This window comes from Lasioglossum baleicum, chromosome 10, assembly GCF_051020765.1.
Source record: "Lasioglossum baleicum chromosome 10, iyLasBale1, whole genome shotgun sequence".
NCBI lineage: Eukaryota > Metazoa > Arthropoda > Insecta > Hymenoptera > Halictidae > Lasioglossum > Lasioglossum baleicum.
In genome coordinates this window covers 13,011,575-13,024,459 of record NC_134938.1, presented here as the reverse complement: position 1 = coordinate 13,024,459, position 12,885 = coordinate 13,011,575, and the positions used below count along the sequence as shown (strand labels likewise).

Genomic DNA, 12,885 nt, shown 5'->3' with positions numbered 1-12,885 from the left:
AAAATTTCTTAGAACTTAACGATACCACTGAACAGAGAAATCAACTCCTGTTTGGTCCTCGTGTCTTGCAATTAATGCGAACAACTTTTTTGGTCCATAATGATCCGCAGTTACAGTTAGCCAAACTTGTACTGAAAGCTAACCTAAAACTGTTGATTTAAGAATGAGATCACTCGGACGTCCAAAAATTATTAAACGCCGGTAGATAACGTGTTGAGAAAGATAAATGGAAAAATGCCTATTAAATGATTCGAAAAAATCATGTCGTATTAACGTCCTAACCTCCTAAAACCCGCCAACATTTTCCTTAGCAAAAATGGCGTCCGCGGCTTCGTTAAGGAGTTATTAACTAAAAACAACGGACCAATCAGAGAAAATGTTGCTTCAAATGATCTCAGGAACCTCCCATTTCCGGATGTTGAAGGAATGTTGATATTTACATTGTTTTTGTCAGAGCAAACACGGCCTCAGTTCCCACAATTCGTATCTAAATAGATTTTGGATAGTTCTTGTAGTGACGTAAATTATCAATTCCAGATTGAGCATGCCGCACGACAATGACAAGAAATGCGAGCAGTTCGGAAACAGCTCCGGCCAGCAGAACATCATGGCCAGGATGCTGGACAACAACACTTTCCCATGGAAATGGTCGAAGTGTTCTCGACACTTCGTCACCGAGTTCCTCGAGTGAGTGATATTAGTTTGATGAACGTTCTCTGAAAGTGTCACGTCGACGAGTTGACCCTGCGTCACGATGACGCAGATTAGGCTTCATCTGTCACGTTAAGATTTACTTTTTCTCCATTAAACCACTGCACGTTCGTCCATTATCTAATCCTCTGGCACTTAGTCCTTCATTGAGGTCTCTCGCGACACCAGCGGAAAGATCTTCATCCATTCGTTGCAAGATAATTGCAGACAGACTTTCAAGAATTACAAATAGTTTTACAAACAGGATCTTTATGCAAAATAAAAACGTAAAGCTTCCTTTAAGCAGTTTTAACAAGCTACAAGATAATTAGATTTTATGCACTTCTGATAGAAACGAGTAGGTGGAACATAAAATAGAAGAAACGTGTGAATATAATATTACTGACACGTTATTTGCAACTTGTTAAAATGATTCAGAGAAGAAATCAATTTTCATGTAACTCCCTTTTCTTCTAAGTGACGCAGACCATTTTTATTTTGCATAAAATCCGCAGTCTGATAATGCCTTGGTAGTGCGAGGGTCAACGTTCAACGAAAGTCATCCAGAGCGTAGTCTGCCTTGCTAAAACAGGCGTCACTCAATGAATTCAGTTGGTCGGAAGAGTCGGTGCAGCGAGTTTTCTGCAATATCAGTAGAACTGCCGTCTCGGCGACTCTACACTTAGGAATCCGGTTCCGCTGGATTCTAAATAAGAGCCGCACGCCCCGGATCTCATTTGTTACCGACAAAAATTTGGTCCTCGATGATACGTGGGAACCTCGCGCATGAATCATCCTACAATCCCCAGAATTATCTTGGAGAAAAAAAGAAATTTAACCAGCACCTGCTCGAAATCATCCTTCCAGCTGGGCAAGAATTGAAATTTCAAATTGCACAAAATTCTTTCAGCGAAGTAGCCAAATAAGGAACGTATTGGTACTCTCAAATTCATCTTATCATTGTTTTCGTATTTTCTTCCCCACTTCCGCAAACTAAACATACATTTTGCAACATTGGACATCGAACCCAAGTAGCCACGTACGTCCCTAAAACGTACGTTTCAGGTCCAGTTCACGTTCATTCTGCGTACGTTTTAGGGACGTACGTGGCTACACGTGGCTACTTGGGAATAGTCTTCCCCACTTCCACAAGCTAAACATACATTTTGCAACATTGGACATCGAATAGTCTTCCCTACTTCCATGAACTAAAAACACATTTTGCAACATTGAACATCGAATAGTCTTCTCTACTTCCACAAGCTAAACATACATTTTGCAACATTGGACATCGCGAATAGTCTTCCCTACTTCCACAAACTAAACATACATTTTGCAACATTGGACATCGAATAGTCTTCTTTACTTCCATGAACTAAAAACACATTTTGCAACATTGGACATCGAATAGTCTTCCCCACTTCCGCAAACTAAACATACATTTTGCAACATTGGACATCGAATAGTCTTCCCCACTTCCAAAAACTAAACATACATTTTGCAACATTGGACATCGAGTAGTCTTCCCTACTTCCATCAACTAAAAACACATTTTGCAACATTGAACAGATTTTAATCTCTGTCTGCTTTCCATCAAACGAACTTGGCCAAACTGACGTTCAGTCAGGGTGCCAAGTTTGACAATTGCAAGTTTCCTGGGATGATCTTCGAGGTTTGTTCCAGATCGTACCAGGGCACGTGTTTGCTCGACAAGCCTGATCGAGCGGAAAGTATAGACATGAGTAGACTGCCCGGCGAGAATTACACGGCGGATCAGCAATGCGAGCTAGCATTCGGCGCGGGGTCCCGTGTCTGTACCACAATGGTGAGTCATGGTAAGTCACGCACTCTTCTAATTTCTAAATAGAAGCTTGTTAGGAGCTCCCTTGCAAAATCCCATACAATTCCACTGGGCAGAGGAGACCAGAAGAGGGATTTCGAAAATAGCCCCCATAGCTAGCTTACGTTATCGAGTCACAGCAGTTTCAGTCTACAACAGTGGACTTCGAAAAATAATTTCAGAGTTGACAATTATTCATTTAACAATGCCCAAGTCTGACACATACCTAAATACACTTCCGTCCATAAATCACCGGACTTATCTTCAACAAAGTGGTAATTAGAGAATACAAGCTTACCGCCTGATTTTATTGTTTTATTTTGATTAGCTGTAGCTATTATATGTGGGAAAGCATTGTTTTGCAAACACAATATCAATAAAAAATGTCGTGGGAGCTGCTAGACCCTTTCGATAAGTGTCCGGTGACTTATGGACGGGAGTATATGCAGTACACATCTCCAAAGTTCCATGATTCTATGAATTCCTGGCTCCTCGGGGGGTCGTTATTTGTTAATGGATGAGGGGTTGATGAATCAGAGCAAGGGCGGGGGGGAGAGAGGGTTGCATAACGAACACAGTGCTCAAGAATTGAGATAAACTGAGCGGTTGGTTGGTTATCGGCCAGGCAGTGTGCAGGAGATTGTGGTGCACCGCACCGAAGTGGGATAACCAGTGCCATACCGAGTACATGCCCTGGGCTGATGGAACCTCTTGCGATACCAATAAATGGTGTATCCGCGGCGAGTGCATCTCCCGCAGAATCCTCGAACCCGTCGACGGCCAGTGGGGCGAATGGGGAGGCTATGGCGAATGCTCGAGAACCTGCGGCGGCGGTGTCCAGAAGAAGTACCGCGAATGCAACAATCCTCCTCCGCAGAACTACGGCAATTACTGTGTCGGCGCTCGCGTCAAGTATCGCAGCTGCAACCTCGAGGATTGTCCAGCGGGAAGTCCCGACGTAAGGTAATTACGATGCGCTTCATCATTGATTTGCGAATCGCTGGGGGATCATTGTGCAAAATAAAGATCGTCCACATTAATCACAAGATACGGGAGCTAATCCACTTGTGTCTGTTTCACAGGGAGATACAGTGCACCTATCACAACAATAACAACTATGACATACCCGAGCTGCCCAAGAACGTCACGTGGTACGCCAAATACAACAGAAGTAAGTTAATATTGGTAACGAAAGGGGAAAAGGTGAAATAGGATCTTTATGCAGAATGAAATGTTTATGTATTATATTAATTAATTTATTTGAAAACCACACACGACCGCATCTCTGGTTGGAGGTGCTTGATAAATGAAAAATTACCTCGTTGATTTTTGTTTCCAGTCCTGCCGCACGAACGCTGCAAATTGCTCTGCCAGGTGGATAGCAATCAGTATTACCCTCTGCAGAATAAGGTGCTCGACGGAACGCCGTGCGAGAAGGACACCTTTCACATGTGCGTGAACGGCTATTGTAGACCAGCGGGATGCGACCATGTGTTGAACTCGCACGCGAAACTGGACAGCTGCGGCGTGTGCAAGGGCGACAACTCCACCTGCCAAAGGATCTCTGGAACGTACAACTCCACCCAGCAAGGGTACATGAGAGTGACAACGATCCCGGCCGGAAGCCGCTACATCGACATCAGGCAGCACAGCTTATTGAAGTCGGCGGACGATCAGAATTACCTCGGTACGATCCTTCAAACACGATCGAAACTGCAAACTGTTTTTACCCAAATCACTCAATTACTCGGGAATTATATCCCAGTCAACCAGGCCTGCCGTAGCAGAAATCGAGCCCAGCGTGCCGAGGGCAGGTAACGGGCATTATACTGGCCGAACGTTGCTCGAAGCTGCTCCCCAGACAACCAGGCCTGCCATGAGCAGACCCTGCCTAGGACGGAGAACGGACAGAATACTGTCGAAGCTATTCTCCGAGCTGCTCAAGGCAGGATTGGCTCAATTTCTGACGAGCGTCTGCACGCGCAGCTGTAACTTGTTCTGCCGTCCATTGGAGCAGGGCTGTGTGCATGTGCAGAACGAAGCCAGAAAGCTGGCGGCTGGATTCCGAATCTGCCTTTGTTTAAGAGGGCAGCATGATCGCACTGATGTGGGGGATGCTGTTTCCCTCGTTTTTTCTCCTTTAATGTGCACAAAATATAATTCTGCATTCAAAAATCGGTATTTCGAATTGTCAGTAAAAAGGACGAGTGCTGTATATTTGGTACAATAGAAATTTACTTCGCTGACATCTGCCGCATTAGTGCGACGTACCCTCACCGACGGTGCTGCCCTGTAAAGCGGCGCTCGCCGCATCAGTGCGACAAACAAAGGCAGATTCAGGGTCCCCAGCCGCCAGCTTTCTGTCTTCGTTCTGCACATGCCCAAAGCATGTAATGCCAACACTAATGTCAATCAGACGGCAGAACAAGTTACAGCTGCGCGTACAGACGCTCGTCAGAAATGGAATTTTTGGTTGTCGGGGTCAAAGCACACGATGGCTCGATTCTGGCCATGGCAGCAAAGCTCGCGTGGGCTCGTATTTTGCCCTCGACACAATCCTGACCGCTCGGTCCTGGATTCTGCCCATTTCAAGAGAGCAGCACGGTCGCGCTACCGTGGCGAATGCCATCGTACAGGGCAGGTCGCACTAGTGTGGCAGGAATCCAGGACCGAGCGGCCATGATTGTGCCGAGGGCAGAATACGAGCCCACGCGATGGGCTTTGCTGCCATGGCCAGAATCGAGCATTTTTGTTTACTGGATATAGGTGATACGAAAAAATTGTTTTGGACATGATGATTGTATTTGTTTGACATTGCAGTAACCTTGGGAGGCTCCGTAGAGGTCACAAGGTTACTCGAGTAACTAAGCAAACGAAAATTACCCGAGTACCCGGGTCTCTTACGAGTAGACTGCGGATGTGCATGCAATTTTCAATTTTTGTAGACATATTTTCAGAAAGCGGTACTAAATAAAATTCTATTTTCATTGGTAACAGCATTTGTAGATTCAAAATAAATAAAAATCGTACTAGATTCTGTTGAATTTAATACTCCAGCATTTTTAAAAAATTTTTATAAGCCACAAACGCATAAAAATCCGCAGTCTACTCATGAGATAGTCGGCTACCCGAGTACACGGTTATCTCATCGGATAGTACTCGGTTCTGTCTCGAAATAGTATGAATAAACACTACGATCAAATGTTTCACACAGCTTTGCGAGTGGCAGAATGCGGAAAGAGGATTCTCAACGGGATATACATAATGACCGCCAAGCTAATCAGGGAGTGCGGCGTCACAATTCAGTACAGCGGATATAATTCCGTGGTGGAACGGCTGAACAGCACCAAACCGATTGACGTTGACTTGATAGTAGAGGTGAGTCTTATAGCTGCGGTAAAACGTCTTCGCAGTTGGAGGATTGAACAATTCAGTTCGCTAATTGTCCAACGTTTCAGGTGTGGTGTGTAACAGGTCAACCGCCTCAAATAACGTACGAATACACGACATCCAAGAAGATCGTGCGTAGCTATACTTGGACTCTAAGCAGCTGGTCCCAATGCAGTCGCGTGTGCGAAGGGATACAGTACCGTAAGGCTGAATGCAAAAGCACTGAGCACAAAGTCATTGTACCTGATGAGTATTGCCTCGACGAGGAGGAGAAACCTGAGGAAGAGAACCAGCCGTGCAATAATCACTGCCATCTGAAGTAAGTGGATAGAATTTAGATCAGGAAGACACGATAAAATGGCGATTACATGATCAAACAGGAGATATCAATGTAATTGTTTCAGGTGGCGAACGTCAGTGTCGGAATGCTCCAACGACTGTGGTCCAGGAAAACGAACGGTGACGTCAAGGTGCATTCAGAGCTTCTGGAACGGAGATCCTCCTCAATCAATTCCCACGCAAGCTTGTGCTCATCTTCCACGGCCCGAGGAAGACGAAAACTGTACAGGACCCTGTGAGAATGTTCACTGGATCTACGGGGAATGGGGCAGCTGCGATGTCACCTGCGGTGTTGGCGTGCAACATAGAACAGCCGCCTGTGTGGACTCCAATGGGAGACCCGTGTCCGAGAACAATTGTCCTAGACAGGAGAAACCTCTGAAGAAGACGTGCGAACTGAACGCGTGTCCCAAGTGGGAGTTTGAACATTGGTCACCTGTAAGAAATAATTTTTTTTTGCATACTCTTATGTACTCTTAGGTTTTCGCTATGAGCACCCAATAACAGAGTTAGTGGGACACCCTGTATATCCATATTGTTTACAAAATTCATTTTAATTAACTGCACAATCGGTTACAGTGCTCGGCAACGTGTGGCATAGGCAAACGACAGAAACGTTACTCGTGTCGTGTGGATGGCCGTGTAGTGTCGAACAGCTTTTGCGGTGACTCGCCTCCTAAAGTTATGGAGGTGTGCGATACTGGGGCTTGCGAGCTATGGCAACCCGAAGACTGGAGCTCGGTACACAATTGAATGATTAGACTGCGGATTCGATGCGTTTATAACAAAAATTGAATATCACAGTAATATTGTAGGAACAGAGTGTGGGATTGCAAGAAAACTCTCGTATTGACGGCACAAATAGACATAATATTTATTCGCCGATGCATAAACTCACACACGCTATCGCTGTCGCTTAGATTCGCAGTCGCTATCACCTAAAAAGGACGCTCTAGCATTGTTCTCGCTCCTTATATCCTCTTTGTTTACATTCACTTCTCTCACTTTCTCTGACGCACTCTTTGTCTCGCGCGTTCCTCTCTCGCATTAGCACCGTCGTGTTTGAACCTTGTCTTGTCAACGAACTCGGCCTTCCGCGATCTTGATCATACGATCGGCCTACTCCAATCATTGTTCCCTACAATATTGTGCATTTGTTATTAATTTCGCATAAAAATCCGCAGTCTATTAATTATATGCTTATCATAATGTATTTCTATTATATTATTTTCGTCCAGTGTTCGGTTACCTGTGGCAAAGGTACAAGAAGCAGGAAAGTCATTTGCAAAACTCTCAGTGGAGCAGCAAGTTCTAAATGTTCCACTTCCAATAAACCGAAAGAGATCACCACTTGCGTACTTGAGCCTTGCACAGCGATTGTACGTACCTTTTCCATTGTATCGTAGCAAGAAATCCACAGTTTAATCATGACGTAATACACTACTTTATTACAGGCAAATCTACCACCGACTAAATATGTTCCTGGCCTGCCGAACGGAGACTTTTCACAGCAAGGTAACGAAGTTGACATTGTCTTCCATTCTGGGTATAAATGGAAGGTCGAATCAGCCAAGAAGGTTGGTACTTTCATTCTTTCTTAACACATTATCTACCAGCGATTATTTCGTAATTCTTTCTGGTAGTTTATCGTTCAATCGAACAAACTGTACGGTGCAATTGTTTCAGTGTTCCAAGCCATGCATCAATGGCTACATGCATAGAGACGTGAAATGCGTTGACATTAGGACAGAAACTACTGCTCCCGATAACTACTGTGACAAGAACAGGAAACCGTACAGAAAGATTCCTTGTATCCGTCATGAGTGTCCAATGTGGAACACCGGTGCTTGGGGACAGGTGTGTCATCAAATATTTTGCAAATAACGGGGTGCACAAGCTATTACTGGCCAGGATTTTGAAATAATTAATAAACTTATGCATTCAGTGCGATGCAGAATGTGGCAGCGGATTCCAGTACCGACAAGTCAGCTGCCAGCATCCTGGTGGTAAATCCTTGCCGGATGAGAAATGTCACGACGTGGAGAAACCGTTGATATTGAAACCGTGTAGGAAGAGCCCCTGTACGAATGATTTGAACAACAGAAAGCATCGTATGGAAACAAATATTTTCCGAAAATGGGAAGTCTCTAATTGGACAGCTGTAAGTATTAGTAATTATTGTCTTCCGAAGTTAAACATCTTCTCGCAGAACCGTATTTTACTGTGTCTGGCATGAACAGAAAGCAATCTACACTTTAGACGTTGAGGTTCCACTTGTGATCCTTCCTTTAACCCAGTGATGAGCAACCCGCGGACTGCAGTGGGCCAAAAGTGGAAACATGAGACTACGCGTGGGCCGGAACCGGCAACGAACGCAATATTAAATACTTTTCTTGCGTCGCCAGCTTCAATTTCGGTCTGTGTTTGCGCTACGGTCTTCTAGTATAGAATACTAGAAAAAATAGCCGGGAAGTAGCAATTGAAAGTCGTCGACGAAGGCCGCCGCGCCGCGTCGGATTGTAGTACTGGTACTGGCTTGCTACCATACTTGCTACCGGGCCGCGGCTTGCTCATCATTGCTCTAACCCATTACCAGAGCCAGCCGAACCCACAGTTGAACATCTCCAAATCTAAAGTGTAGTACTTGAATATCTGTACCCCTGTATTTATGTTCTACCTTAGTGTTTATTATTTCTGCGAGAATAATATTATCGAGAATCCACGAAGGTAATGTAATTGAATATTTGGTGTAACTCGATGTTGAGTTTTATGTCAGTCTTTGATATTGTCGTTGTTTAAATCGATTTTACATTGCGCTGTGAACAGCATGCGAACAGTTTACCTCGTGGCGATTTTAAACTTTGATGTTCCTCGTCGTTCTGTGTAAACATTTAGGCTTCCTTTCAATTCGAATGCTATTGTTTAAACAAGTAAAAACTTCTCTGATGATTGAGTAGGCCTAATTGTGAAATATTGTTACCCAAATCTGATCAGTGCTTGGAGATGTTATCCGGTCCGAAAGTGTATGCGTAAAGATTCGTACAGGGTGAACGAAACCAAAATTATTCCCCGAAGTATCGTTACGAGAGTCGAGGGGCATTGAAAGTTGTCAGTGGCAGTTTGGTCGAACGAAGATATTTTCCAGTGTTCGAAATCATGCGGTAGCGGACTACAAAGACGAAGGGTGGAGTGCACAATGAGGCGAGGAAATCACGGACCAGTGACAGTTAAGGACGAACAGTGTTCGAGGCTTGGTTTGACTAAGCCAAGATCGCAGAGACCTTGCCGACGTACTGCTTGCGACTATATTTGGCAGGAAGGCGCTTGGTCCGAGGTACTTGCCTCCATACCTCGCCATTACGATCTCCCGATCATGTTTTACATATTTTACATCATCGCCTGCCTCTTATTCACATCGACATAGTCTGAATTGTCTTGTTTGAATGATATCGTCGAGCTTATTGATGGATTCACCATCGATCCGTAACTGTAAAAGAGATTATTTCCTCAGTATAAACACACATGTTCTACCGAATTCATCCGTAAGCTTGATTCTGTATGTTCAAGTTGGGAATTTGTTTTATCAGACACTCGTTAGAATGTCGTGCTACACTGTGTGGATTGAAGAATAGAAAACGATGAAAGTTTTTGACGAGAACTCTAATTATGTACATACGAATTACACATTTGTTGCATAATATTTATTAATCTTCTTCTAATCGCCTAATGGATCCATAGTAGTGGTCATTGCGTTGGTTCACTAACTTCACCGAGGTTCTTGGTATGTTTCCACCGTCATAGAGTGATTAATTTCTGAACGTAATAAACGAACACTCATTTCAACTCAGCTCAATGAAATCAATTATCAGAATATTTTAGATTTGTATACAATACGCAGGACGTCCCATTTGGGACATCCTGTATATTTTAAAAGATTTTGGTACAACTACGCTGAAAATATTTATCTGGAGATAGGTATAAATTATTATTATCATCAACAGCACTGTATGAGCTGAATCAACTGGATTTGCAAATTAGTATGACGTTTTTGTGTAGCATGCGAATGCCACCGCCGTGCATGATGCAAACAGCTGAAGTATGAAATAACTGAATCATGTTTTGTTTAGAATTAATAAATCATTTACAATTTTCTATGTTCCATTTCAATTTTTCTACGCAAATACATTTATGTTTCTTTCTTTTTTACAGATTCTACAGTAGTGCCTATCGCACTGCTGTTTTCAAACCATTACACATACGTTTCCCTTGTGTATAATCAGTGCATGAGCATGAATTTTTCATACTTGTCGTTATAGATCGTAATCATTGTGAATAAGTTGTGTATATTTTATTGTTTTGAATTACATTCGATTAAAGCTTATTCCTTTGACAAACTAATGTAGCAGACACTATAAATTTAAATTGTGTTGAGAACTGCTGTAAGAACAGACATATTTGTTTGAAGTGTTCGGCAGAATGTGGCGAAGGAATGCAACATAGAACGGTGACTTGTCATCGTACCAATCGATACGGATTAACAGATCCCAGTGACAACTGCCCGCCAGATCAGAAACCGAATTCTCGGCAAACCTGTAAATTGCGAGAATGCGACGACAAGTATTATTGGTCTACCGGTCCATGGAGAGCTGTAAGTGTTTTCTTTATCAAGAAATTGGAAGAGATGTACAGTTCTAACAATTGAACTCTGAATTTCAGTGCAGCCATGCCTGCGGTCAGAAGGGTCGTCAGACACGGAGATTGTTCTGCTTGAATGCTAGAACTCGCAAGAAGGTGGCTCGTAGCAATTGCCCGATAAGATTCAAACCACCACGAAAACAGAGGTGTAACCAAATAAAATGTAACCCGATGTCTTGCCTCGAAGCGAAAAAGTACTACAGAAACAATTCGGACAACGAGTACAGCTTGTTCGTGAATGGAAGATGGATGTACATTTATTGTCACGATATGGTAACCAACAACCCGAAGGAATACTTGACTTTGCAAGCTGGTTTCCGAGAGAACTACGCGGAGATCTATCATAGAAGGTTCGTGTTCAGGAACGTTATAAGTAGACTGCGGATCTTTATTCATTTATGGCTTCTAAAAATGTTCGAAAAATGCTAGAAAATAAGATTTCATTTGTTCCTGCTTTCTTCAAATTTGCCTCGGAAAATTAAGAATTGACAAATTAAGAAACTAAAATTATTTTATATAATTCTTTACTCTTTTGCACGTTTTAGGGTAATAGATCATCAATCGTGTCTATACAACGGACACAGAAACAATAGTTGTAATTGTGCTACCGGTCGAGAAGTTGTTTTCAGTAGAACAATGTTTAGAAGGGTACGGATCGATCTTACTAGATTGGAAATTTCGGGTAAGATAATATTCATCTTTATATATAAATACTAGAGGTGTGCGAGACCGGGAAGGGGGGACGGGACGTATTCCGTAGAGTATCAGAAATCCCGAAAAAGTTCGCGGGAAACCCGAACACCCCGGGAATTCCCGAATATATATACATATATACATATATTCTCGCACACCTCTAACACATACATATACATGTACATATTCATCACTACGTACGTATTATGTTTTTCAGAGAATGATTACACGTTCTCCCGTTCAGAAGGTAAAGACCGTGTCAAGTACGGCATGGTTGGCGATTGCTATAATCGAGCATACTGTTTCCAAGGACGCTTTAGTATTAATTTAAGCGGAACACAATTGAAACTATCGTCAGATGTTATTTGGGAAAGCACACCTGGAACATCAGTAGAAATTAATAATATTGTAAGTTCGATGTGTAATTAAGAAATGTTCATTGTGTAATAATATTGCTCGATTACGTTTCACAGAGCAGTCAACACGTTGTCGGAAAGTGTGAGGGTCATTGTGGCTTTTGTAATCCAAAGTTAGGATTAAAGCTAGACGTTCTACCACCTTAGACCATGATACGAGGAGCTTATTAATCTCTAGTTACCTGTAAAGTACAGGTACGTAAACAGAATGTATTTTCTTCATTTGAAAGGAAAGTAAGATCACGAAATTTAGAACATTTAATCCTTTGGACTCGAAGTAATTCTAATTCCAAAATCGAGACATTTCTTTCAACCCAGATCATTTTTGTTCTATGTAATCATTTTTATATTGTGCGCATCGAATTGAAACTGCCCAGTCAGCCAGGCCTGCTCCGAGCAGATGGCGGGCATTATCCTGCCCGAACGACGCTCGGAGCTGGTCGAAGCGTAGGATGCTCGAAATCTGGACGAATTTGGACGCTACCTCTGCTGACGCAGCTGCGTAGTATTCTCCTGGCAGCGTCTGCCCGGCAGAAGCGTCCGGGTAGATGGAAACCGAGCGTTTGGCTGACTGGGTGTTTTCTCATACAACAATTGAGCCTCTACAATCTACAGGGTGTCCCAAAATTCGTGAAAATCCCGAAAGGGGGTGGTTCCTGAGACCATTTCAAGCGACATTTTCCTTTGCAAAAATGTTATCCGCGGCTTTGTTTAGGAGTTATTAACGAAAAACACGGACCAATCAGAGCGCGCCCAGGCCCGGCGCGCCAAGCCGCGCCGGCAAGCGAGTGTCGCGGTACGCCGTGACATCGCATCATGACG

General features: G+C 43.3%; 1 protein-coding gene across 4 annotated transcripts in view; it reads left to right on the top strand.

The window, feature by feature from the left end:
- The window catches only part of LOC143213031 (A disintegrin and metalloproteinase with thrombospondin motifs 9), a 128,233-nt gene that overhangs the window by 114,019 nt on the left and 1,329 nt on the right, over positions 1-12,885 (top strand). For 2 of the 4 annotated variants that reach the window (XM_076432474.1, XM_076432478.1), the window contains 19 exons: positions 538-687; positions 2,374-2,525; positions 3,160-3,493; positions 3,613-3,701; positions 3,870-4,217; positions 5,745-5,908; positions 5,989-6,239; positions 6,325-6,697; positions 6,839-7,000; positions 7,498-7,638; positions 7,714-7,836; positions 7,946-8,116; positions 8,205-8,420; positions 9,405-9,593; positions 10,725-10,907; positions 10,976-11,304; positions 11,500-11,636; positions 11,865-12,055; positions 12,121-12,258. In XM_076432474.1, coding sequence (XP_076288589.1) covers positions 538-687; positions 2,374-2,525; positions 3,160-3,493; positions 3,613-3,701; positions 3,870-4,217; positions 5,745-5,908; positions 5,989-6,239; positions 6,325-6,697; positions 6,839-7,000; positions 7,498-7,638; positions 7,714-7,836; positions 7,946-8,116; positions 8,205-8,420; positions 9,405-9,593; positions 10,725-10,907; positions 10,976-11,304; positions 11,500-11,636; positions 11,865-12,055; positions 12,121-12,210 — 3,793 coding nt within the window. In that variant the 3' untranslated portion in view covers positions 12,211-12,258. Of the gene's footprint in view, positions 1-537; positions 688-2,373; positions 2,526-3,155; positions 3,494-3,612; positions 3,702-3,869; positions 4,218-5,744; positions 5,909-5,988; positions 6,240-6,324; positions 6,698-6,838; positions 7,001-7,497; positions 7,639-7,713; positions 7,837-7,945; positions 8,117-8,204; positions 8,421-9,404; positions 9,594-10,724; positions 10,908-10,975; positions 11,305-11,499; positions 11,637-11,864; positions 12,056-12,120; positions 12,259-12,885 lie in introns of all 4 variants that reach the window. The other 2 variants (XM_076432475.1, XM_076432476.1) reach the window with 2 other exon arrangements.